Source organism: Melozone crissalis, unplaced genomic scaffold, assembly GCF_028551555.1.
Source record: "Melozone crissalis strain CALT ecotype California unplaced genomic scaffold, PUWL_Pcris_2 ptg000389l_1, whole genome shotgun sequence".
Lineage (NCBI taxonomy): Eukaryota > Metazoa > Chordata > Aves > Passeriformes > Passerellidae > Melozone > Melozone crissalis.
In genome coordinates, this window is record NW_026536128.1 from 23,097 (window position 1) to 48,337 (window position 25,241).

General features: G+C 60.6%; 3 protein-coding genes across 7 annotated transcripts; 1 reads left to right on the forward strand and 2 right to left on the reverse strand.

Annotated features, from left to right (window-relative positions):
* The first annotated feature begins 1,015 nt into the window (after window positions 1-1,015).
* On the forward strand, window positions 1,016-16,810 carry ILF3 (interleukin enhancer binding factor 3). Of its 5 annotated transcripts, none has more exons than XM_054294934.1 (20): window positions 1,016-1,049; window positions 3,056-3,151; window positions 3,240-3,466; window positions 3,698-3,878; window positions 4,447-4,594; window positions 5,894-5,985; window positions 6,742-6,837; window positions 8,186-8,297; window positions 8,907-9,004; window positions 9,444-9,555; window positions 9,646-9,774; window positions 10,447-10,646; window positions 10,957-11,127; window positions 11,334-11,471; window positions 11,736-11,912; window positions 12,417-12,573; window positions 13,009-13,062; window positions 15,291-15,635; window positions 16,425-16,544; window positions 16,658-16,810. In XM_054294934.1, exons 2-20 carry the CDS (start codon window positions 3,149-3,151, stop codon window positions 16,786-16,788), a joined length of 2,691 nt encoding a protein of 896 aa, XP_054150909.1. In that variant the 5' UTR covers window positions 1,016-1,049; window positions 3,056-3,148; the 3' UTR covers window positions 16,789-16,810. The 5 variants fall into 5 exon arrangements, with proteins under 5 accessions (XP_054150909.1, XP_054150908.1, XP_054150910.1 ...); XM_054294933.1 differs by having other exon boundaries at window positions 12,420-12,573; window positions 16,425-16,553; XM_054294935.1 differs by having other exon boundaries at window positions 9,646-9,756; window positions 16,425-16,553.
* A 1,703-nt stretch (window positions 16,811-18,513) lies between these two features.
* On the reverse strand, window positions 18,514-19,497 carry LOC128950063 (beta-1,3-galactosyltransferase 2-like). Its single transcript, XM_054294941.1, has one exon. It carries the CDS (start codon window positions 19,495-19,497, stop codon window positions 18,514-18,516), a length of 984 nt encoding a protein of 327 aa, XP_054150916.1.
* A 2,749-nt stretch (window positions 19,498-22,246) lies between these two features.
* Window positions 22,247-24,963, reverse strand: QTRT1 (queuine tRNA-ribosyltransferase catalytic subunit 1). The gene is made up of 10 exons (XM_054294938.1): window positions 24,736-24,963; window positions 24,463-24,531; window positions 24,110-24,248; window positions 23,939-24,017; window positions 23,516-23,631; window positions 23,023-23,161; window positions 22,870-22,945; window positions 22,681-22,790; window positions 22,486-22,570; window positions 22,247-22,407 (listed from the first exon to the last, which is right to left on the reverse strand). Exons 1-10 carry the CDS (start codon window positions 24,961-24,963, stop codon window positions 22,255-22,257), a joined length of 1,194 nt encoding a protein of 397 aa, XP_054150913.1. The 3' UTR covers window positions 22,247-22,254.
* Window positions 24,964-25,241: the final 278 nt, after the last annotated feature.

The following is a 25,241-nucleotide window of genomic DNA, read 5'->3' on the forward strand; positions in this document are numbered from 1 at the left end:
CAATGGTTTTGAGGTCAAGTCACTGAAAAATCTGCATTTTTGAGGTCAAACCCCTTCAGAAAAGGTGGTTTTGAGGCCAATCCCCCTCCAAATAAGGTGGTTTTGAGGTCAACCCCTTCCAAATAAGGTGATTTTGAGGTTGTCGCCCTCGTAAAAAGGCGATATTGACATCTGACCCCTCCAAAAAAAGGCACTTTGAGGTCAAACCTTTTCATTGCTTGTCAGAGAAGGATGTTCCCGGTGGAACCCTGGCTGGGCTCCGGTGCTTCGGAGGCTCGTGAGGACATGTCCCCTCAGGGAGATCCTCCCGGGCCATCGCTACCCTCACGGCGTCCCCTCAGCCCGCGCCCCCCCGAGCCGTTCCCGCCACCGCTCTGGGCCCCGCCCCTCCTGCACCACCCTCCCTCCTCCCTCTCCCATTGGTCTTTCCCTTTGTCCATCGCCTCGTGCCGGGCCACCCCATTGGCCCGCTCCTGGCCCCGTGCCGCTTATCCCCGCCCTCCAGGCCCGTCCCCCTCTCCTCCCCGCCCCCTGCCCGTCACCCTCCCTCCGCCCTCTCCGATTCGCTCTGCCGCCTGTCCGTCACTCTCCCTCCGCGCCCTCCAATTGGCCCATGCCGGCCGCTCTCCCCGTGGCCCCGCCCCGCCCGGCGCGCGCGCGCCCCCCGCCGGCGGCGGCCCCGCCCCCGCCGCAGTCCCGGCGCCGCCGCTCCGGCCCCCGCTCCGGCCCCGCTCCGGCCCCGCCGCGGCCGCTCCGGCCCCGCTCCGGCCCTTCCCGGGCCCCGCCGGCCGGGCCGGGCCGGGCCGCCCCCGCGAGGCACCGCCGGCAGAGCCCCGGTAGGAGCCGTGCCCACGCCGCGCGAGGGGGAAGCCGCGCCGAGCCGGCCGGGCCGAGCCGGGCCGGGCCGGGGCGGTGCTGGGGCGGGAGGAGCCGGTGTGAGGTGTGGGGGGGGGCGGTGAGGCGGGGGGGGCGGTGGGACGTGGTGACCCGGCCCCCCCCGTGTCCCCTCCCTCCCGCCCTGCCCATTGTGTGCAGACAAAATGGCGGCGGTGAGTGAGGGGAGGGTGGGGGGGAGCGGCCGGGCCCCCTCACGGGCCCCCCTCAGCAGCGGCCCGAGGGACGGGGGGGGATCGAGCCGCCGCCCGGGGAACGCGGGTGTCGCACGGGGCTGCCCCGGACTCCGCTCGTTTCTGGCCGGCGCCGCTTTGTTCGCGCCGCGTTTGCAAATGGCGGCAGCGCCCGGCGGCCCCCGCGCCCCCTCCTCACCCCCCGCGCCCCCTCCTCACCCCCGGGCCCCGCGCCCCCTCCTCGTTTCTGCCCCGCGGCCCTGCCCTGGAGTGGGGACGGGCATGGGGGGTCTGAGGGGGGCCGGGCCGGTCCTTTCCCGACCCCCTCAGCCGGCCCTGGTGGGATGTTCGGGGGGGCACCATGGAGGAGGTGGGATCACCCCCTTGGAGGGGCTTAAACCCCTCTTCCCTCCCCATCGCACCTCATCCCCGGCCGGGAATTGCAGTGGGATCATCCCCTTGGGGGGATTTTAGCCCTTCTCCCCGCTCAGGACCAGGATTCTCATTCTCCTCCTCTGCTCAGCTTTTCTGGGCCCCTGTCCCTGCTCCCTCACGGCTCCCGCTGCTCCAGCCCCGTTACCCGCGGCCGCTCCGTTTCTGGAGGGTTTAGGGGCACAGAGATCCAGCACCCCCTTCCCTCCGCGGGGACCGAGTGCTTTGTGCCCCCCTCGTTCCGGGATTCCCGCTGGGATCCGCGCTCCCGGGGCTCCTGCGCTGCTCTGGAGGGTCGTGCTGTTCCTCATCCATCCCGGGCAGGTGCCAGAACTCAGATAAAAGCGACCAATTAGTTCTTAAAGCGCGGCCTTGAGCCCGAGCGTGGCTTTGCCTGGGTCGCGCTTTCTCACGTTCAGGGCAGAAATTCCACCCTTTTACGTTCTTTGGTTGTTTTTCCCTCCGTCGTCCCAAAAATGCCTTCGGGAGAGTCACTCCTTCCCTTGGGAGCGCGGGAAGTTTGGCGGATTCCTGCCGGGGGTGGAGTGGAGGAGGGAGTGAGGCCGAAACCAGGTGATATTCCAGAGTTTGTCCCGTTTCCAAGGGCAGGGATTGATTCTGTCAGGATTGGACTCCTGGTTTAACTGAATCTATGGTTCTTCTCCTCAAGAGACACAGGTCTGGTGGTGCTGCAGCATCAGCTCCCAGATTTCTCCCTCCAAAAATCTCAGAAGGGTTATAATGGGGACAAAGCTGTTGTGATTCTGACAGTAGGAACAACCGGGGGGATTTCAACCCTTTCCTTATCCAGCCTGAAGGAAACTGAGGGAATTTTAAGGAAAGTAACGGGGCCTGCAGGGCCCAGCCCAGAGCAGCAGGCACCAGGAGATGCCATGTGGCTCCTTGGGAATGATTCTCCCTGCTCAGCCGGCGCCGGTCGGGGCTTAATTACAATTAAATCCAGATTTATGGCACTATTAAGTCATCCTGTGAATGAACTGGCAGGGTTGGAGTCGGAGGGGTTTCCTCAGATGGAATTGTGTGTCCGTACAGCGGCTGGAGGGAATGAGATTTCCTGGTTTTTATCCTAAAACTGTGAGCCCCAGCTGTGAGTGAGCTTGGAACAAATTGGAGCAAAACCAGATTGGAACAAAAGGCTCCTCTGCCCCAGCTGGGGGCAGTTCCCACAAAAAGGCAGGAATTTGGTGTCACTTGGGCTGAATCTGTTGAATTCCAGGACTTCTGAGCGCTGGGTTCCCACCTGGATTTCCCAGGGCAGCTGCTCCAGTGTGGAGAGGGGAGTTCTGTCTGCTGTGGAGATGAGAGCTTTGGAAAAGTCCCGTTCCATGGGAAAACCTCCTGGGAATAAACGGGAACAAGGATTAATGCTCAGTGCTCCTCCATTGTCAGCCTGCAGCTCTCGGGGATATGAGGAGCAGAGAGCTGGGCTCTGGCTAACGAGTTGGGATCTGTCTAATTGCTCTTGTGCTTCCAGCTCCAGCGTGTGCCCCAGGCTGCTCTGGCTGCCCCGGCTCACCCGCTCTCTGTCGTTTCAGATCCCGCAACGCCGCGCTGCCGCGACGCTCTGCTCGCCAGGGAAATCCAAATAAACCCCTCAGAAACCTTCAGGCAGGCAGCAGAAAACAAAAATGGTAAGGGACGGGTGGATTCCCGGGCGTGGGGTGAACATCCGTGTCCTGGCACTTCCCTAAATAACCCCAACTATTCCCGCCCTCGCAGCGCCCGATGCGGATCTTTGTGAACGACGACCGGCACGTGATGGCCAAGCACTCGGCCGTGTACCCCACGCAGGAGGAGCTGGAGGCCGTGCAGAACATGGTGTCCCACACGGAGCGGGCGCTCAAAGCCGTCTCCGACTGGATCGACGAGCAGGAGAAGGTCAGCGGGGAGCAGCCGGAGAGCGAGTCCATGGAGACGGCGCCCGAGGAGGAGAGCAAGGAAGGAGGGTGAGCAGTGGGGCTGCAGGTGGGATTGTCCTGCTTTAGAGCCTTAAAATTCGCTTAGCCCCCTGAAAACCTGCTTGGAAAAATTGGTGGAAAAGTTGTCTTCCCTGGCTGGGGACTTGAGGGGAATGAACCAAGGCTCCGGGTTGATCCTCACGGATCCATCCCTCTGGTTTGGTGGGGCATCAGCAGGCAGTGAATCCCACCCTCGTGACCCTCTCCCCTTTTTCCCAGGGATCAGAAGGCCACGGAGCAGCTGACGAGGACCCTGCGGGGGGTGATGCGCGTGGGGCTGGTGGCCAAGGGCCTCCTGCTGAAGGGGGACCTGGACCTGGAGCTGGTGCTGCTGTGCAAAGACAAACCCACGGCCAAGCTCCTGGAGAAGGTCGCCGATAACCTGGGAGTGCAGCTGGCGGTGAGTGGAGCTCACGGGGAAATTCCCTTGGAGATGGTTCTGGTCCCCCTGCTCTGGCTTGGAAAAGCCATTTCCAGAGGCGTGTGGTAGCCTTCTTTAGGATTGCTAAATGACTCCGTCCTTGTTAATTGTGGAATGGTTTGGGTTGGAAGGGATTTTGGAGCTCATCCTCTTCATGGGCAGGGATGCCTTCCACATGCCCCAAACCCTGTCCAGCCTGGCCTTGGGCACTTCCAGGGATCCAGGGGCACTCACAGCTTCTCTGGGAATTCTATCCCAGCCCCTTCGTGCCCTCACAGGCAGGAATTCCTTCCCAAAACCCATCTAAACACCCCTTTTCCCAGAGAGAAGCCATTCTCTTGTCCTGTCCCTCCATCCCTTGTGTCCCTCTCCAGCTCTCCTGGAGCCCCTTTAGGCACTGGAAGGAGCTCCAAGGTCTCCCCAGAGCCTTCCCTGCTCCAGCAGAACATTCCCAGGACTCTGGGATGATGGAATCATGGAGTGGTTTGGGTTGGAGGGCACTTTGGAACCCCTCTCGCTCCAACCCGTCTCCACCCCAACGCCGCAGGCGATCACCGAGGACAAGTACGAGATCATCCAGTCCGTGGGCGACGCCGCCATCATCATCAAGAACACCAAGGAGCCCCCCCTGAGCCTGACCATCCACCTGACGTCGCCCGTGGTCAGGGAGGAGCTGGAGAAGCAGCTGGCCGGAGGTACGGCCGGCCGGCGCGGGCGTCCCGCGGTAGCGAGCGGGAAGGTGCTCTTCAGCTTCAGCCGGAGCCGTGGCAGCTCCTGTGGCCAGATCCTCGCCAAATTCCTTCACTGTGCCACCCTCACTGAGAGATCCCGGGTGTGCTTTACCCGACCGAGCTTCCGAAGCTGAGGAGCACCTTTCACGCCGGATTTTTGCTCTATTTTGGTTTTTTTTGGTTTTTTTTTGAGTATTATTATTTTATCCTTTCTTTTGGTTCCACTTGGGCCTTTAGTTCACTAATTCATCATCTCGTTGTATTACTCGTGGTTTGTCCCCCGGCCATGTCAGTGCAGTGACATGAAAACAGAAACCAGATTTGTTTAAGAAACCCAAACCAAAAACCCCTCTCGAAGGCTTCTTGTGCGAGGAGTTGCATGTCCATGAACCGGGATGTTCCGGGATGTTCCCCGGTGTGTGTTGCAGCAGAACACCGGGTGCTCGGGGCTCCTGGCGCGGCTCTCGCAGCACCTCAGGTTCACAATTCCGGAAAGCGATGCAGAGTTTTGGATAAAGTTAGCTTCTCCAAATTCCCTTTGGAATCAGAATCCAGCAGCTGCTGGTTGTGCGCTCCAATTCCGATGGGCTCCGTAGGGCCGGCGGTTCCCCCGCTCCGCACTAGCCTTATCTAAAACCCTGATCTCGAGCAACTTTGGGCGACTTGAGGCCCTTCCTCAGTTTTGCTGCAGCACAAACCGGGACCTCTTTGTGCTCTTGATTGTTGATCTCTGGTGTTGATCTCTGACCTCGTCTCCGAGCCTTCTAGTTTGTCGATTTTAGGGACGCTGGACCTTTGACCAACAGGACGTTCTCTGTCGCGGGCCGGGGCCGGGGCAGCCATCCTTCCGGGCGGAGGGTTCCCTGGATCCTCTCCAGCCTGGCCCTTCCCTCCTTCCCTCCCTGTGCTCCAGCTGGAGCCGGGCTCTCACCCCCTCAAATTTCCCCGTGCCGGCCTCGCCGCCGCCTCTCCGTCCACCCAGGATTTATTGCTGTGCCCTCCACCGAGCCTCACGCCCGGTCTCCTCCTCCTCCTCCTCTTCCTCCTCCTCCTCCCAGCGCACATTCCAGTCCATCCCTCCCTGGGAGTCGAGCTTCCCCAGTGTCCAGGCGAGGCCGCAGCCCCTTCCCTCCCGCTCCCAGCATCCCTGCAGGATTTTTTGGGAGCCTCAGCTGCCCGTTAGGATGCTGCCTCATCCCCCTCGGCCCGACAGAAGCCCCTTGGTCAAACCGTGCCTTGTCTTCTTATTCCATCCACGACTAGAAACGCTCTCAGTCACCGACTCCCCGGACGTTCTGGACAGGCAGAAATGCCTTGCTGCCTTGGCGTCTCTGCGCCACGCCAAGTGGTTCCAGGTTTGCATTTTGTTCTTATATTTATCTTTAAGTAGAAGCGTTGGTAAAACTCTTTTAAGGGGCTGAGTGTTCTTGTTGGAGCTGGAGTTCCAAGCGGCCGCCGGCCGCTCGGAGGTGCCGGACTGTGGGCGCTGCAGTGACTTAGGAGCCTTTGTACGGAGCAGCTGCGGAGCTGCCGCTCTGTGTGAGGAGGAACGTCCCCTCGGCCAAGACCTTGGTTAAGACCTTGGCCAGCCCCTTGGCCAACACCTTAGCTAAGACCTTGACCGGCCCCATGGCCAACCCTTCCGCTAAGCCCTTAGCTAAGACCTTGGCCAACTCCTTGGCCAACTCTTTGGCTGAGGCCTTGGCCAACCCCTTGGCTAGGACCTTGGCTAAGACCTTGGCCAACCCCTTGGCTAGGACCTTGGCCAACCCCTTGGCTAACTCCTTGGCCAACCGCTTGGCTAGGAGCTTGGCCAACCCCTTGGCTAGGACCTTGGCTAAGACCTTGGCCAACCCCTTGGCTAGGAGCTTGGCTAAGACCTTGGCCAATTCCTTGGCTAGGAGCTTGGCTAAGACCTTGGCTAAGACCTTGGCCAACCCCTTGGCTGGGAGCTTGGCTGGGAGCTTGGCTGAGGCTTCAGCCAGGCCTCGGCTGCGGCGGCTCCGAGCTCCGGGCTCCGGCTTTCCCTCGGCAAAGCAGCACCTGGAGGGAGCGGCGGCGGCGCGGGCGGGCGCTCGGTGAGCCCCTGTCCGGTTTGGTTCCGCTTCCAGGCCAGGGCCAACGGACTGAAGTCGTGCGTCATCGTGATCCGGGTGCTGCGGGACCTGTGCACGCGCGTTCCCACCTGGGCCCCGCTCCGAGGATGGGTAATGCATTCATTCCCTTTTCCCCTTCCAGGGGGTGGCAGCTTTCTCCCAGTGCAGCTCTGCTCTTTCCCGAGGCTCCAGGCACGTCCCCTTCCCCAGGTTGGGGATTGCTGTGGATGAACGGCTTCTCTGCACTCAGAGACACAAATCTCATGTCTGTGGTGCGCGTGGGTTTATCAATTGTCAGCTAATTATGAGCTCACATTGTTATCAGATTGGTAATGAATTATCAGCTTACCTCGATACTGAATTGCTTTGTCAGTTATCAGCTGAGGTTGTTATTGAATTGTTTTATCAGTTATCAACTCACCTTACTAGCGAGTTGTTTTATTGATTATTAAATCACATTATTATCAAAACATTTCCTCAGCTACCAAATCACGTTATTGTCAGTGTTATCAGCTGTTAAGTCTTGTTACTATCAGATTGTTTTATCAGTTATCAAACCACATCATTATCATTATCAACTTGTTTTATAAATTATCAAGTCATGTTATCATCAAATATTAAGTATCAAATTGTGTTATTTTAAAATAGTTTTATTAATTTTCAAGTCTAGTTATCAAATAGTTTTATCAGTTATCAAATCACTTTATCAGTTACCAAACCATGCTGTCCTCAAATACCATCATCAGTTTCCTTTATCAATTAACAAACGGTTTTATCAGTTATCAAACAACTTTATCTTATCAAATCACATCATTAGCTTGTTTTATTAATTACCAAATCACGTTGTTATCAAATGTTTTATCCATTCACGACTTCCACAGCCTAGCTCCTCTCCTCCTGCGGGCACCAGAAGCTGCTCCCAGATGAGTCCCTTCCCTGGAGTCCTTTCCCGGGTCCCTTTGCAGGGCTCCCATTTCCCAACGTGTTTCCTGGGGTCCCTCTCCCAGGGTCCCCTTTGCAGTCCCGTTACAGGGGGTCCCTTTGCCAGGGTCCCTCTCCCAGATCCCTTTCCAGGGGTCCATTTCCTGGGATCCTTTTTCCAGGTCCCTCTATGGGATCCCTTTCCCAGGGGTCCATTTCTTGGGATCCCTTTCCCAGAGTCCCTCTACGGGATCCCTCTCCTAGGTGTCCTTTCCAGGGATCCCTCTCTGGGATCCCTTTCCCAGGGTTCCATTTTCTGGGATCCCTTTCCCGGGTCCCTCTCCCAGGCCCCTTTTCCTGGAGTCCATTTGCAGGGATCTCTTTCCCAGGTCCCTCTCTGGGATCCCTTTCCCAGGTCCCTCTCTGGGGTCCCTGTCTGGGATCCCTTTCCAGGTCCCTCTCTGGGATCCCTCTCCCAGGTCCCTCTCCAGGCTCCCTCTCCCCTCTCCCTGCCCTCACTTCCCTCCTTGCCTTGCAGCCTCTGGAGCTGCTGTGTGAGAAATCCATCGGGACGGCGAACCGGCCGATGGGCGCGGGCGAGGCGCTGCGCCGCGTGCTGGAGTGCCTGGCCTCGGGCATCGTCATGCCAGGTGAGCTCTGCCCACGTGAGCTCGGCCAGGTGAGCTCGGCCAGGTGAGCTTGGCCAGGTGAGCTCTGAGCTCCAGCCAGGTGAGCTCTGGCTTGGTGAGCTCGGCTGGGTGAGCTTGGCCAGGTGAGCTCTGAGCTCTGGCCAGGTGGGCTCGGCCAGGTGAGCTTGGCCAGGTGAGCTCTGAGCTCTGGCCAGGTGAGCTCTGAGCTCTGGCCAGGTGAGCTCTGCCCAGGTGAGCTCTGAGCTCCGGCCAGGTGAGCTCAGCCAGGTGAGCTCTGAGCTCTGGCCAGGTGAACTTGGCCAGGTGAGCTCTGCACAGGTGAGCTCTCAGCTCGGCCAGGTGAACTTGGCCAGGTGAGCTCTGCCCAGGTGAGCTCTGAGCTCCGGCCGGGAGGAGCGCGGGGGGTGCCGGCGGTCGGGAGCCCCTCCGTCCCCGTGGGCACGTGGAGATTCCCGGCCCTGCCCCGTAGGGAGAGGCGCCAGAGTTTGGCTCCCGGGAGGCCGATCCCACAGAAACCCCGGCGAGCCGCGCCTCGGGAGCTGCCCCAGGGAATTTAGGGTAGAGACCCGGGATAATTCTCTGCATATCTTCCTTGTTTCCTGCCTTCAGATGGTTCTGGTATTTATGACCCTTGTGAAAAAGAAGCCACTGATGCTATTGGGCATCTAGACAGACAACAAAGGGAAGATATCACACAGAGTGCTCAGGTATAGTGTGACTTCCATCCGGCCCTTCCCAAACCCCGGCTCGCTCTGCTCCCAGCTCCTTCGGCCACCATAGATTAGACCCGTGGTCACTCAGCACTGTGGTCACTCAGCGCCGTGGTCACTCAGCACCATGGCCACACGCTGCTGTGGTCACTCGGTGCTGTGGTCACTCGGTGCTGTGGTCACTCGGTGCCACAGTCACTCAATGCCACGGTCACTCCACCAGGCCACCCCTGTGGGCCCCATAGTTTGGCCACCCAGAGCAAAGAATCAGGTGTTGAGTAGCGAATTGTCCCAAGGCCCCTTTTTGGGTGAAAGTCCCCAAAAGACTCAATCTGGAGAGCCCCTCTGAGGATGGATTGGTGCAGGGGGGCTGTGGGGGGCTGCTGTGAGCAGGGGGTCTCTGGCAGCTCCCGCTGACCCCCACTCCTGTCCCCAGCACGCCCTGCGGCTCGCCGCCTTCGGCCAGCTCCACAAGGTCCTGGGCATGGATCCCCTGCCCTCCAAAATGCCCAAGAAACCAAAGAACGAGAACCCAGTCGATTATACTGGTACGTACTGGGAGGGGACAGCCCCGCATCCCATGCCGAGGGTTTGGGTGGAAAACAGGGGATTTAGGGAGTGCTGTGCTCATTCTGCAGTTCAGATCCCGCCCAGCACCACGTACGCCGTCACCCCCATGAAGCGGCCGATGGAGGAGGACGGGGAGGAGAAATCCCCCAGCAAAAAGAAAAAGAAGATTCAGAAAAAAGGTATTGAGTTAATGAGAGGTAGGTACGGCCTGGGGGGAACTGGGGTGGGAACGGGGGGTGCTCAGTGCAGGGCTGGGGGCTTGGGGGGCTGTAGATTGGGGGTACAGGGTGTGGGGATGGATAAAATAACTTATAAGTGGAGATTTGTGCTGGGCAGAATTGAAACCAGGGAAGAAAAGGTCAGGATTGGTTTGGGAGGTGGAAAAGACTGATGGGAACTGGTCTGAAATAGGAAAAGACCAGTGAGAACTGGTCTGGAATTGGAAAAGATCAATGGGGACTGGTCTGGAATTGGGAAAGATCAGTGGGGACTGGTCTGGAATCTGGAAAGGTCAATGGGAAGAGGTCTGGAATGAGAAAAGACCAGTGGGAACTGGTCTAAAAAGAGAAAAGACCAGTTGGAAGTGGTCTGAGTTCAGAAAATACTGGTTGGGCCTGGTCTAAAATGGAAAAAGACTGGTCAGAACTGATTTGCAATTGGAAAATACTGGTGGGAATTGGTCTGGACTGGGAACGGACCCATAGAAACTGGTCTGGAATTAGCAAATGCCCATCAGGACTGGCCTGAAACTGAAAAATACCAATTAAAACTGGCCCCAAACTGGAAAATACCGGCCTGGAATCAGCTTTGCTTCTTGGAAGGAGCGACCAAACAGCCACAAACGCTCGGTGTTGGCTTTGCCCCTGCAGAGGAGAAGCTGGAGCCTCCCCAGGCCATGAACGCGCTGATGAAGCTGAACCAGCTCAAACCAGGGCTCCAGTACAAGCTGGTGTCCCAGACCGGCCCCGTGCACGCGCCCATCTTCACCATGTCCGTGGAGATCGACGGCAGCACCTTCGAGGCCTCGGGGCCCTCCAAGAAAACGGCCAAGCTGCACGTGGCTGTGAAGGTGGGGTGGGAAATGGGATGGGAATGGGAATGGGAGTGGGAAATGGGATGGGATGGGATGGGAGTGGGAATGAGAATGGGAATGGGAATGAGAATGGGAGTGGGAATGAGAATAAGAATGGGAATGGGAATGGGAGTGGGAGTGGGAATGGGAAAACCACCAGAACCTCCAGGGTGGGGTGGGAGCAGCACCAGGAGCTGCCAGCCTTCAGTGTCCCCTGGAGTGCCCGCAGGATTTGGGAATGCTGAGCATTACAGAGAGTCGATAAAAGGCCTGGAGCAGCTTTGCTGACCTCCGTGCTGCCCCCCAGGTGCTGCAGGACATGGGTTTGCCCACCGGGGTGGAGGGCAAGGACTCCAGCAAGGGCGACGAGTCGGCGGAGGAGACGGAGACCAAGCCGGTGGTGGTGGCTCCTCCGCCCGTGGTGGAAACGGTGTCAACGCCCACGGCAGCCTCGCCCCCCTCGGATCAGACCCCTGAGGTGCGTGGGGGACACGGCAGGGGACACGTGGCACCGTGGCAGCCGCGCTGGTGCTGGTTTGGGGTGGTTTGGGGTGGGTTTGGGTCACTCCTGGCGAAAGCAGGAGGCGGGAGTGGCTCCTTGGTGTCCTTCCCAAAAACGTTGGGGAGCAGTTCCGTGCGTGCTGGGGACGTTTTGGGGCTCAGCCAGCCCTTGTCCACCCGCAGAACGTGAAGCAGCAGGGACCAATCCTGACAAAGCACGGCAAGAACCCGGTGATGGAGCTGAACGAGAAGCGGCGCGGGCTCAAGTACGAGCTGATCTCAGAGACGGGCGGCAGCCACGACAAGCGCTTTGTCATGGAGGTGAGGGGACACCACAGGGCCCCCTGCCCTCCCCAGCAGCTCCATCCAGAGCTCCTGGGTGGGAGAGGAGCTTGGAAAGGCACCTCGTCCCCTTCCCAAGAGTTTAAATCCCCAAATCCAAGAGGTTTGGCTTGGGAGGAACCTTTTACAGCTCATTAATGGGCAGGGACAGCCTGTGACACTTCCAGCTCTGGGATTCCCTGTAGGTCTCCCATCTTTTCCTGCCCTTTCCCACTTCAATGTGTGGTTCCATCCCTTTCCAAGGTGGAGGTGGACGGGCAGAAGTTCCAAGGTGCTGGCTCAAACAAGAAGGTGGCCAAAGCCTACGCAGCCCTGGCTGCCCTGGAGAAGCTGTTCCCAGATGCTCCCGTTGCCATTGAGCAGAACAAGAAGAAAAGAGCCCCCGTTCCAGCCAGGGGCGGCCCCAAATTCCCAGTCAAAGTGAGTGAAATCCCCGATCCCACGGCTCTGCAACGGGGAAAGAATGGTGGGAACTGGTGTGGAGTGGGAAAAGACTGATGGGAACCAGGCTAAGATCAGAAAATACAGATCAGGACTGGTCTAAAACAGGAAAAGACTGATGGGAACCAGGCTAAGATCAGAAAATACAGATCAGGACTGGTCTAAAACAGGAAAAGACTGATGGGAACTGGTCTGAAATTGGAAAAGACCAATGGGAATTGGTCTGGAATGGGAAAAAATCTGGGGTGTAACTCACCAGCCATTGGCTCTGGGGTTGGATCCTTTCCTGGGAGCAGAGCAAACAGCTTGGAAGCTCAAAACCCATCAGGTTTTGCAGCAAAACCCCTCTGGATTTGGAGGTGCCTGAATTTGGGGTCCACCTCGGTGGCTCTTGTTTTGGGGCTCAGTTTTGGGAGGTTTTTGGGGAATGCCTCACCCCAGCTCCTCCAAGTGACACCTGTGTCCCCCTCCTTGTCCCCACAGCAGCACAACCCAGGATTTGGGATGGGGGGGGGCCCCATGCACAACGAGGCCCCCCCGCCCCCCAACATGCGGGGCCGCGGCCGGGGCGGAAACATGCGGGGCCGGGGCAGAGGCCGGGGCGGCTTCGGGGGCAACCACGGCGGCTACATGAACACAGGTGAGGGCCAGCAGCACCCCAGGGGCCCCCTGCCACCCCTGGGCATCACACCCACCCTGGGGTCACATCTGTGGCACCTGCAGGTTCCAGAGCTCTCCATGGGGGAATGACACCCCCTGCTCCTATGGGGTTGTGGCTGTGGGTCCTGAATGTTCCAGAGCCCCCAGATCCCTGTGGGGAACAGATCCCCCTCTGGTGTTGTGTTCTATACATTCCAGAGCCCCCCAAATCCCCATGTGGGAACAAATCCCCCTCTGGTGTTGTGTCCTGGGTGTTCCAGAGCCCCCAGATCCCTGTCAGGGAACAAATCCCCCTCTGGCGTTGTGTCCATGTCAGTTGGATTTCCTGGAGCCCTCCATGGGGGAGTGGCCCCCCAGGTTTGGGACATTTCACCCTTGGGATCTCTGTTTATTCCAACATTTCCCTCCTCCGCAGGCGCTGGCTACGGGAGCTACGGCTACGGAGGGAATTCTGCCACTGCTGGCTACAGTAAGTGCCTTTTTCCACCGAAAATCCCAACAGGTGCCATCGTGAGGGGACTCAAATCTCCCAGGAAATGCCTCAAGGGAGGGGAAGCTTTTTTATTTTAATAGTTCTTGGTTTTTATGGAAACCAAAGCGTTTTCATCAGTTCTGTCTTAGCTTACAGCAAGGGTTTTCCTTACAAAATCCAACATTTTAATAAATCCCAGAGATTGGGTCAGACCCCTCTGGGTGTTGGGAAGACTTTTCCACATGGATCTGGTCCAGCCCAGCCTTTTAAAGATGTGAAATTCCCTGATTTGCTGGAATGATTGGAATTTGCCCCTGTGCTGAAGCAAATCCTCTGAACCACACTGGGCTCTGGGAATTGTTCTGTGCTCCCCATCCTGATCCAATAAATAAATATCCAGGCATTGGGGAATGTCTTGGATGCTTTGGGAAATCCATGGAGTCCTTGGTTGCCGTGGAAAATGCTTCAGTCACCTGGAGAATGAGATATCCCCAAAATCAGGAATTGAGGGGAATTTTAGAATTGGCTTGAGTCTCGGAATCCACCAAATTCTGAGCGTTTTGGTCCTTTATTCCTTTGAAAGTTGTCTTTGCTGGATTTAGTGGCACCATGGTTCCTATCTTTGGGTTAATTCCTTGATTTAACCAAAAAAGAAAGAGAAGGAAGCTCCAGGTTTAAACTGAGTCCAAAGGGTTCAGTGGATCCTTAAAATATTTGTAATAATACTCATCCCATTTAAAAAAAAAACAAACAAACATTGTTGGAGGTGCTGACTCTTCATCCAGGGGACAGATCCCATCCTGGATGATCCAGAAATGATCCTTAGGATCCCTCCCAGGTGGACAAACTGCCCTTCCCAAGCCACCACGTGGTGCTGGACATTTCTGTCCCTGAGCTCTGATTTGGGGAAAATCACAGCTGATTCTGTCAAGCATGAAAACTTCAGATTTACACCTGGAATGTTGGGATAAAGTGGAAAATCCGGGACTCTTGAGGTGGGAGAGCTCCAGTTCCAGCTCTGGATCCAAACCCCAGGATTTTGGGGTTTGGGATGGCCCAAGGGGACTCTGGTCCAGCACAGACAGATTTTGCTCCAGAGCCCCCAAATCTGCTCTGAAGATAAATTCATTCCAGAGCCTCATTTCTGCAGAGTGAATCCGGGATTTTCTGTGGAAGAGGAATAAAATCTTCCCATGGAAAAGGGGACCTGGAAGAGAACCCACAGAACTCAGAATTAACGCATCCCAGGATTCAAAGCCTCCAGAAGCTCCTGGCAGCCACGGGATTTGGGGATGGAGCTGGGATTCACCTGGGATCAGTCTGAGCTGTGGAAATGGAGCACGTGGAATTTCACTCCTTGGATCCTTTTTAACCAAATTCTGCCCCTTTTCCTTGCTGGCAGATCCCTCCTGATCCCACAGGGTTTTAGATTCCGGTGGCTTTTTTTTCCTCTAAAATAAGATTGGTTTTGGATGCTCCCGGTTCTCCATGGAATGGCAGGAAAGGAACCACTCAGAGTTTGGCTGTGGGACCCTGAAGGGATGAAGTCAAACCCAGATGAGCTCTGGATCCCAGATGGAATTACCCAAATCCTGAGAAGATAAACGGTGCAGTTGTGTGGGTTCCTCATTCCTGGAGCAGGATTTTCATTCCAGAGCATCTCTCACTCCAGGATGGTGTTTGGACTTGGAAGGGTTGAGGGAGGCCTGGGATGGATCCAGATGGGAGATCTGCTGGAATCACAGGATGGATCCAGATGGGAGATCTGCTGGAGTTACAGGATGGATCCTGCTGGAATCACAGGGATGGATCCAGATGGGAGATCTGCTGGAATCACAGGATGGATCCAGATGGGAGATCTGCTGGAGTTACAGGATGGATCCTGCTGGAATCACAGGGATGGATCCAGATGGGAGATCTGCTGGAATCACAGGATGGATCCAGATGGGAGATCTGCTGGAGTCACGGGGATGGGCCCAGATGTGGGGTCTGGATGGGAATGGAATCACAGGGACAGATCCACACGGGGGGTTCTGCTGCTCTTAAGGGGGGGTCCTACTGGGGTCCTGGTGAGCTCTGGACCACCTTCACCCTCACAGCCCCTCCTGCCCTCCGGCCCACCCTCACAGACCCTCTCCCCCTCCAGACCACCCTCACCCTCACAGACCCTCTCCCCTCCGGAGGGGCTGCACCCCCAGGACCCTGACCCTCCTCTCTCTGTCCAGGCCAGTTCTACAGCAACGGCGGCCACTCCAACTCGGGCGGCGGCGGCGGCTCCTCGGGCTACGGCTCCTACTACCAGGGCGGGGACGGCTACACGGCGCCCGCGCCGCCCAAGCACGGCGGCAAGAAGCAGCAGCACGGCGGCGGCGGCGGCCAGAAGGCCTCGTACGGCTCCGGCTACGGCACCCACCAGGGCCAGCAGCCCTACGGGCAGGGCCAGTACGGCGGCTACGGCCCCGGGCAGGGCAAGCAGAAGGGGTACGGCCACGGCCAGGGCGGCTACTCCTACTCCAACTCGTACAACTCGCCCGGCGGCGGCTCCGACTACAACTACGAGAGCAAATACAGTGAGTGCAGGGGGGAGCTGCGGGTGGCAGGCGTTTGAGGGTTGGGGTTGGGTTTGAGCCCAGAGTTGGGTTAAAGGTGTTTGAGGGTTGTCTCTGGAGCAGCTGGAGAGGACCTGGTGACCCCTCTGGGCTGGGGCAGGCAGGAGGGAGCTCCAGGGGTTCTTCCTGCCCCTCCCAGGAGCTGGAGCTGCAAATAAGGGGAGATTTGGGTTAAAAGAGGGATTTGGGGCTGGAGATGTGAATAAGGGGAGGTTTGGGTTAAAGGAGGGATTTGGGGCTGGAGATGTGAATAAGGGGAGGTTTGGGCTAAAAGGGATTTGGGGCTGGAGATGTGAATAAGGGGAGGTTTGGGTTAAAGGAGGGATTTGGGGCTGGAGATGTGAATAAGGGGAGGTTTGGGCTAAAAGGGATTTGGGGCTGGAGATGTGAATAAGGGGAGGTTTGGGTTAAAGGAGGGATTTGGGGCTGGAGATGTGAATAAGGGGAGGTTTGGGTTAAAGGAGGGATTTGGGGCTGGAGATGTGAATAAGGGGAGGTTTGGGCTAAAAGAAGGATTTGGGGCTGGAGCTGGGATGAGTCTGACAGGGAGAGGGGACAGGTGGGGTGGGTGCCCAGCCCTGGGCACATTCCTGGGGTATAATCCAAGGCTCAGAATGCCCCAGATCCCTCTGCACCCAAATCCTCCTGGAATTCTGGGCTCCTGGGGGCTTGGCTGAGTTAAACTGAGCCCCCTGGGGGCGCTGGGGGTCCCTGCCCATGCCCTCATCCCCACATTTTCCCCGTCCCCAGGCTACAGCGGCAACAGCGGCCGCGGCGGCGGCGGCAACAACTACTCCGGGGGCGGCTCCTACAACTCGGGCTCCCACGGGGGCTACGGGGGCTCCGGGGGCGGGGGCTCCTCGTACCAAGGTAAGGCAGGTCAGTATTGACACCCCAGCACCGCCCAGGTGGGTGTGGGGCCCTGCTCCGGCCCCACGGCCACTCTGATCCCTCCTCTTCCTCCTCCTCCTCATCCTGCGCAGGTGGATACTCATCCCAGTCCAACTACAACTCGCCGGGCTCCCAGAACTACAGCGGCCCCCCCAGCTCGTACCAGGCGTCGCAGGGCGGGTACGGCAGGAACGAGCACAGCATGAGTTACCAGTACAGATAAACGCCGTGTCCCGCGCGCTGCCCCGGGGCCGATCCCCCGGGTTTTATCCCCTGTTCCCCCTCCCCGTTGCTCTGTGTGACCCGTCACCCCTGGGCCTCTATTTAATGGGTCGTAGTTGCCACGACGACTTGGTCTAAATAGGATTATTATTATTATTTTGGGTTTTTGTTTTTGTTTTTGTTTTTGTTTTTTTTTTTGTTTTGTTTTGTTTTTTTTCGGGGAAGTCGATCCAATTCTGGAGCCTTTTCCCAGGCCCCGGCTGGGGGACGGGCCCTCGTTGTTCTGCTTTTGTGAAGTGCGTTAAAGAGGAGCTTTTTTCGGTATTCGCTGCCTTTGGTGGTTTCAGTTTTTTGGGGAAGGGGTCAGGGTTGGGGGTTGGGGGTGGAGGAGGTGAATAAACCAAAAATTTGGGATGATTTGGGCTCCCAATGAGTTCTGCACCTCCAAACCCCCACACTGGGAGGATTCTCATAAAAAACCAAACCTGAATTCCAAATATTTGTCCCTTAAACCCCTTAAGTTCAGAGTACTGGGGTTGAACTGGGGCCAAACTGGGGTTCAAGTGGGGCTGAACTGGGCCTGAACTGGGGCCTCTCTGGGGTTGAACTGGGGCCTCGTGGCTCCTTTGGATGAACTTTGTGCCGGTGGTTCCGGATCGTTCCGTGCCAGAGCCAGACCCCAGAAAACACCGGGAACAATGCCTGGAGTGGGGCACAGCCTGGGAAACACCGGGAATGGCACCTGGAACAGGACCTCAAACACTGGGAATGGCACCTGGAGGGGGACATGGCCCCTCAAACATCGGGAACAGCACTTGGCATAGGGCATGGCCCTTCAAACACTGGGAATGGTACCTGGAATGGAGCACAGCCTGGCAAACACCAGGAGTGGTTCCTGGAGTGGAGCACAGCCCCTCAAACACCGGGAACAGCACCTGGAGCAGGGCACAGGCTGGCAAACAGCAGGAATGCTGCCCAGAGTGAGGCATGGCCCCTCAAACACCTGGAATGGTACCTGGAATGCAGCACAGCCCCTCAAACACCAGGAGCAGCACCTGGAATGTGGCACAGCCTGGCAAGCACCGGGAATGCTGCCCAGAACAGGGCACATTCCAGCGCCAGGGCTCCTTCCAGACCCGGATCCGTCGGGATGGCGGCACCAGCACAGATGAGGCTCCAGCCCTTTTATTAAAAACTTTGGATATAAATTAACACAGCGTGGCGGATCCCAGATCCGGGTGGATCCCCGACAGATCCTCGATAACCAAACAACAGCTCAGTGATGGATGGAGCAGCTGCTCCAGGCTCAGAGGGGCACGAACGTCCTGGGGGGACCCCGAGGGTCAGCGGCTGCTCCGGGGGCAGAACCAGGCACGGGCTGGCACCGGTGGATCCCAGTGACACCAGGAGATCCCAGTGACACCAGCGGATCCCAGTGACACCGGGAGACCCCAGTGACACCAGCGGATCCCAGTGACACCAGCGGATCCCAGTTACAGTCAGTGGATCCCAGTCACAGCCAGCAGCTCCTAGTGAATCAGTGGATCCCCATTACAGTCAAAGGATCCCAATTACGGCCAGTGGCTCCCAGTGACAGTGCTTCCCAGTGACACCAGTGGATCCCAGTTACAACCAGCAGCTCCCAGTGAGTCAGTGGATCCCGTGTGCAGTCAGTGGATCCCAGCAGCTCCCAGTGAGAGCCAGGCAGCCCCCAGCTCGTCCCGCCCTAGGGACACTTGACGGAGGCGTTGCGGAAGTGCGGCCACAGCTGCAGCAGCTCCTGGGGCCCGTAGTGGTGCACCATGACCACGCGCGAGAAGCGGCACCGGTCGTAGTCCAGCCGGTACATGGCGAAGGCGCCGGGCGGCGGGTCGGTCACGGGCACGCCCAGCGCGCGCAGGCAGATGCCCACGAAGGCGTCCTCCATGTTGATGAGGGGCAGCGTCTGCGCCGCGCGGAACACGCGCCGCGCCACGTCCCCCGAGAGCACGTAGCCGGGCCCGCCGCAGTAGGGCGGGTACGTGTCGTTGGGGTACACCTCCCGCGGCACGAACCACTTGTAGGCGCGGTCCCGCAGCGGGCCCGTCTGCCGGTACACGTGGCCCGTCACGAAACCCGCCCTGGGCGGCCGCAGCAGCCCCGCCAGGTACTCCAGGTTGAGGAAGACGTCGTGGTCGGCCTTCATCACGTAGCTGGCGTTGGGGCAGAAGCGGCTCACCCACTCGAGGCCCATCAGCGTCTTGAGCGTCAGGTTGTTGTAGGTGTCGAGGAAGTCCTGCTGCAGCAGGTCGCCGTGCAGCGCGTCCTCCTCCTCCAGCACGGGGCGCAGCTCGGCGCCGAACGCGGGGTGCACGCCCAGCAGGAAGAGCCGCAGCACCGACAGCCCCGGCACGGCGTCCTCGGCGCCCCAGGTGCGGCGCACGGCGTCCCGCGCCGCCAGGGCCTCGGGGGCCGTCACCACCAGCAGCACCAGGAACGGCGCCCGCCCGCGGCACTTGTCGGGGTGGTTGAGCAGGAAGCGGTACGGGTGCGGGTACGGCGGCTGCAGCGGGTGCCGCGTGGGCTCCGTGCCGTTACCGGGGGGCGCCGCGGGGCCCGGGGGCTCCGTGGGGCTGGCGGGGGGCGCCGGGGGCCGGGCGTGCAGCGCCAGCAGCGTCAGAGCCGCGGCCGCGGGCAGCAGGAGCAGGCGGCAGCTCGGGGGCAGCTTCATGGTCGGCCTGTGGGGTGGGAGAGGGGCTTGGGGTGGGCTGGGGATGGCAGCAGGAGCCCAAAGACCGGGATCCTAATGGGCATCCCGAATCCTGCTGGGCATCCCAACCCTGCTGGGCCTCCCAAATCCTGCTGGGCATCCCAAATCCTGCTGGGCCTCCCAAATCCTGCTGGGCCTCCCAACCCTGCTGGGCCTCCCAACCCTGCTGGGCATCCCAACCCTGCTGGGCATCCCAACCCTGCTGGGCCTCCCAAATCCTGCTGGGCATCCCAACCCTGCTGGGCCTCCCAAATCCTGCTGGGCCTCCCAAATCCTGCTGGGCATCCCAACCCTGCTGGGCCTCCCAAATCCTGCTGGGCCTCCCAAATCCTGCTGGGCCTCCCAAATCCTGCTGGGCATCCCAAATCCTGCTGGGCATCCCAACCCTGCTGGGCCTCCCAACCCTGCTGGGCCTCCCAAATCCTGCTGGGCCTCCCAAATCCTGCTGGGCATCCCAACCCTGCTGGGCATCCCAAATCCTGCTGGGCATCCCAACCCTGCTGGGCCTCCCAACCCTGCTGGGCCTCCCAAATCCTGCTGGGCATCCCAAATCCTGCTGGGCATCCCGAATCCTGCTGGGCATCCCAACCCTGCTGGGCATCCCAACCCTGCTGGGCCTCCCAAATCCTGCTGGGCATCCCCATGCTGCTGTGCCCAAATCCTGGCACTCAAATCCCACCAGCACCGGGATCCCACCCAGATCCTGCTCCCTGAGCATCCCAGTCCCACCAGCAACAGGATCCCACCCAGATCCCACTCTGTGAGTGTCCCAGTCCCACCCAGATCCTGCTCTGGGCACCCCAATCCCCCCAGCACCACGTTCCCCCCAGAGCCCCTGGTTGGGCACCCACCTGAGGCTTCCTGGGTGCCCAAACCCCCCCTGCACCCTCGGCATCCACCGGGCCCCACCCTGGGCATGCAGACCCCCCCACCCCTCACCTGCTGCCCCCTCCCCAAAGTCCCTGGGTGCCCCTCCCCGTTTCAGGGTCCCCCGGTCCCTCCCTTTCAGGGATCCTCCCCCTCCCTCTCCCATTCTGGAATCTTCCCTGTCCCCCTCCCCATTCCTGGCTCCCCTGTGCCCCCTCCCTATTCCTGGCTCCCCCTCCCCATTCCAGATCTCCCCTGTGCCCCCTCCCCATCCCTGGATCCTGCCTCTCCCCCTCCCCATCCCCGGTTTCCCCCTCTCCCCCCCCACTCTGTTCCTGATAAGGCTCCGGATGTGATAAGGGCAGGAGGCGCCGCCGGGGCCCCGCCAGTTCCACCAGTCAGACCAGTTTGGGGTCTGGGGGAGCCCTGGGGGTCCTGGGATCCCCAGATCTGGGGGGTCCCAGCTCTGCCCAGTTCATCCCAGTTCACCCCTGGGCTTTCCCAGTTCACCTCTCCCAGTTCCCCCCAGTTTGTCCAGGTGCCACGTTCAGCCCTTCCCAGTTCCCTCAGCCTTTCCCAGTGCTCCCCAGTTAACCCCAGGAGCTGCTCCCAGCCCTTCCCAGTGCCTCCCAGTGACTCCCAGTGCTCCCCAGTTAACCCCAGGAGCTGCTCCCAGCCCTTCCCAGTGACTCCCAGTGCCTCCCAGTGCCTCCCAGTTAACCCCAGGAGCTGCTCCCAGCCCTTCCCAGTGCCTCCCAGTGCTCCCCAGTTAACCCCAGGAGCTGCTCCCAGCCCTTCCCAGTGCCTCCCAGTGACTCCCAGTGCTCCCCAGTTAACCCCAGGAGCTGCTCCCAGCCCTTCCCAGTGCCTCCCAGTGCCTCCCAGTTAACCCCAGGAGCTGCTCCCAGCCCTTCCCAGTGCCTCCCAGTGCTCCCCAGTGCCTCCCAGTGCTCCCCAGTGCTCCCCAGTTAACCCCAGGTGCTGCTCCCAGCCTTTCCCAGTGTTGCAGCCATTCCCAGTGGCTCTGAGCCCTTCCCAGTGTCTCCCAGTCACTCCCTGTTGAGTCCCAGTAACTCCCATTTGAGTCCCAGTCACTCCCAGTGCTCCCACTTAGCTCCAGGCACAGCTCCCAGTAACTCACAGCGTGTCCCAGTGCTCCCAGTATCTCCAGGCACAGCTCCCAGTGTGTCCCAGTGCTCCCACTTAGCTCCAGGCACAGCTCCCAGTGACTCCCAGCGTGTCCCAGTGACTCCCAGTGTGTCCCAGTATCTCCAGGCACAGCTCCCAGTGCCCGCCCGCGGTGCCTCCGTGCCCGGCAGGGGCAGAAATGTGCGGGCACGCGTGACGCAGGTGCCACACCCAGCCCTGGCCACGCCCCCCGGGCCACACCCAGCCCTGCTCCAACTTCCTCCTGCGGCCACAGGGCTGGCACCGAGCAGGTGTGACTGTGCAGGTGTCACCGAGCAGGTGTGACTGTCCAGGTGTCACCATGGAGACACAGGTGTGACTGTGCAGGTGCCACCACAACCAGGTGACACAGACCCCCAGGTGACACCGTGGACCCAGCCCCATTTAGGGACCCCCCAGCCCCATTTAGGGACCCCCAGCCCCCCTTGGAGCCACGTCAGCCATTTCCCTTCCAAACTCTTTTATTCCCCACCCTTTAAAAACCCCAAAATAATAAAAAAATTACCAAAAAATGTATAAAAATACAGAGGGAGGAGGGAAGGGGGTTTCCCCAGGGATTGGGGGCAGGGGGGGATCCCAGGAATCCCAGGGGGGTTCCCCAGGAATCCCAGGGGGGTTCCCCAGGACTCTGGGGGGGTTCCCAGGAATCCCAGGGGTTTCCCCTCAGGCCAGGGTGATCCCCACAGACTCCAGGGCCTCCCGAGCCCAGGCCGGGGGTCCCCCCCGCCCCCCGTACATGGTGTCCATGAACTCCCGCACGAACTCGGGGAAGCGCTGCTGCACGATGCTGTCCCTGATGGAGCCCATCAGCTTCATCTGGGGGGGCACAGGGGTCAGAGGGGTGGGGAGACCCCCCAGGACCCCCCAAACCCTCCCCAGAGCCCCCCTGCCCACCTGGTAGGCGATGTTGTGCAGGGTGAGCAGGTGCAGCGCGGCCGTGTTGGAGCGCAGCAGCGCGTGCAGGTACGCCCGCGAGTACCTGGGATGGGGGAATGGGGAGTTTCGGGGTGAAATGGGGAGTTTGGGGGGGAAATGGGGAGTTTGAGGGGTCAGCCCCGCCTCGGGGACCCCCCGGAGCCCCCTGCCCACCTCTGGCACGTGGGGCAGCCGCAGTCGGCGTCGATGGGCCGGAAATCTTTGGCAAATTGTTGATTTTTCAGCTGCAGGGACCCCCAGGGCACCAGGGCGGAACCGAAACGCTGCGGGGGGAGCAGGGCGGGTTATGGGGATCCCCCAATTGTGGGGAGGGGTCCCCAAACCCCCCCGGGCCCCCCTTACCGCCGTGCGGGTGGGGAAGACGCAGTCGAACATGTCGCAGCCCAGCGCGACGCACACCACCAGGTCCGTGGCGTAGCTGGGGAGGGGGCAATGGGGGGTGACTCCGGGGGGCTCCCCCAGCCCTGGGGGGCTCTGGGGGACCCCCGGACTCACCCCACGCCCATCAGGTAGCGGGGCTTGTCCCGGGGCAGGTGCTCCGTGCTCAGCTTCACCGTGCGCCAGAACTGAGCCTTGGCCTCGCCCCCGCTCAGGCCCCCGATGGCGAACCCGGGCACGTCCCGCTGGGTCATGGCTGGGAAAGGGGACCCCAAATCACCCCTGAACCCCCAAAATCACCCCTGCACCCCCCCAGAACCCCCCCGGGACCCCCACATCTCCCCTGCACTGCCCTGAGTCACCCTGAGCCCCAGTGTGAACCCGGGCACGTCCCGCTGGGTCGTGGCTGAGAGAGGGGACCCCGAATCACCCCTGAACCCCCAAAATCACCTCTGAACCCCCAAAATCACCCCTGAATCCCCCTGGGACCACCGGAGCTCCCCCAGGCCCCACCTGAGCTGCCCCAGGACCCCCAGAACCCCTTCCAAGGAGGGATGAGGGTGAGGAGGAAGGCCCGGGGATGAGGGTGAGGATGGCGATGAAGGCGCACCTCGGATGCAGCGCAGGCGCAGCTCGGGGTCCAGCCCCCCCTGGATGATGGCGAACAGCAGCTGCTGCTGGGGGCGGGCGTGGGCGGCCAGGCAGCGATCGAGCCAGCGCACGGACCTGGGGGGACACGGGGGACATGGGGGGACACGGGGGACATGGGGGGGACACGGGGGGACCATGGGGGAAATGCAGCGATCGAGCCAGCGCACGGACCTGGGGGGACACGGGGGACATGGGGGGCACATGGGGGGACACGGGGGACATGGGGGGGTCTCAGAAGGGGATCCCAGGACTGTCAAGGGGGTCCTAGGGGGTCTCAGGAGGGGCTCAGGGGGTTCTCAGGGGGTCCCAGGAGGGTCAGGGGGGTCCCAGCAGGGTCTCAGGGGGTCTGAGGGGTTCCAGGGGGGTCTCAGGGGGTCCCCACCTGTTCATGGCCTCCTCGACGCGCGGCCCCGTTGTGGTGCTGCTCACGACATCGTCCAACTGCATCACGATATCGGCGCCTGGGGGGGCGGGGGGGGTCACCCCTGTCCTTCCCATCCCCCCCCAGGGATTTGGGGGTCCCTCCCCCGGATTTTGGGGTGCCCCCGCTCACCCAGCGCGTTCTGGATCTCCATGGATTTCTCGGGGCTCAGCAGGATCTGCTCCCCGCCGTGGGGGGGCTGGAACCGAACCCCCTCCTCCGACACCTCCGAGAGCTCCAGCAGAGAAACCATCTGGAACCCGCCGCTGTCCTGGGGGACCCCAAAACGGGAATGAGGAACCCCAAAACACCCAAAACCACCCCAAAATACCCCAAAACCACCCCGGGATTGCGGCAGGGGGTGCCAGGACCCCCCCAGGCTCGGGGGTTCACCCCTGGGGGGTCCCGGGGGTGCCCCCCCGCCTCAGTCCGGGCAGCTCTGGGGGTGCCGCCCCCCCAAATTTGGGGTCCCCCCAATCCCTCACTGTGAGCAGGTTGTGGGGCCAGTCCATGAAGCCGTGCAGGCCCCCGGAACGCCGCACCAGCTCCGAGCCCTGCGGAAAGGGAGAGAGCAGGGCTGGGAGGGCGGCGGGAACCGAGCGGGATCCCCCGGTAAGCCCCCGGTAACGGCGGGGGCTGCGCCGGAATCCCGCCGGGAACCCGCGACAGCTCCGATCCCCACCGGGATTTGGGAGCTCAGGGCAGGGACGGCACGGGGCGAACCGCGGAGCCCCCCGGAGCCTCCCGGTGCCGCTCACCGGCCGCGTGCCCAGGTGGAAGGTGTTGCCCAGGCAGATGCGGCAGCCGAGCGCCGCCAGCTGCGCGGCCGTCAGGCCCTTGGCGGTGCCGCGGGTGCCCACGGGCATGAACACGGGACAGGGCACGGAGCCGTGCGGCAGCCGCAGCTCCCCGGCCCGGGCGCGGCTCCGCCCGCACTCGGCCACGATCCGCAGCACCGGCACCGGGCCCGCCGCGGGCGCCGCCATCTTGTGGCACGTGACCGGAAGAGGCGGGGCATCGCCGCCGGAAGTGACTATTACCACGGCAACGCGGGGGCCATGTTGGGCCCTCTGGGGATGGGGAAGGGCCGAGCTCGGAGATGCCCAAAGTCCCCCAGGGATCGCCCAAATTCAGCAGAAATACAGCAGAGACCCCTCCCAACCCCGACAGGCCGGGGAGCGGAGCCATTTAGTGCTGCTTCTGCTCCCTGGGGGGTTCCAGCCCCGAGGCTTCGCTTCGGGACTGTCGTTCCCCGACAGCGAAC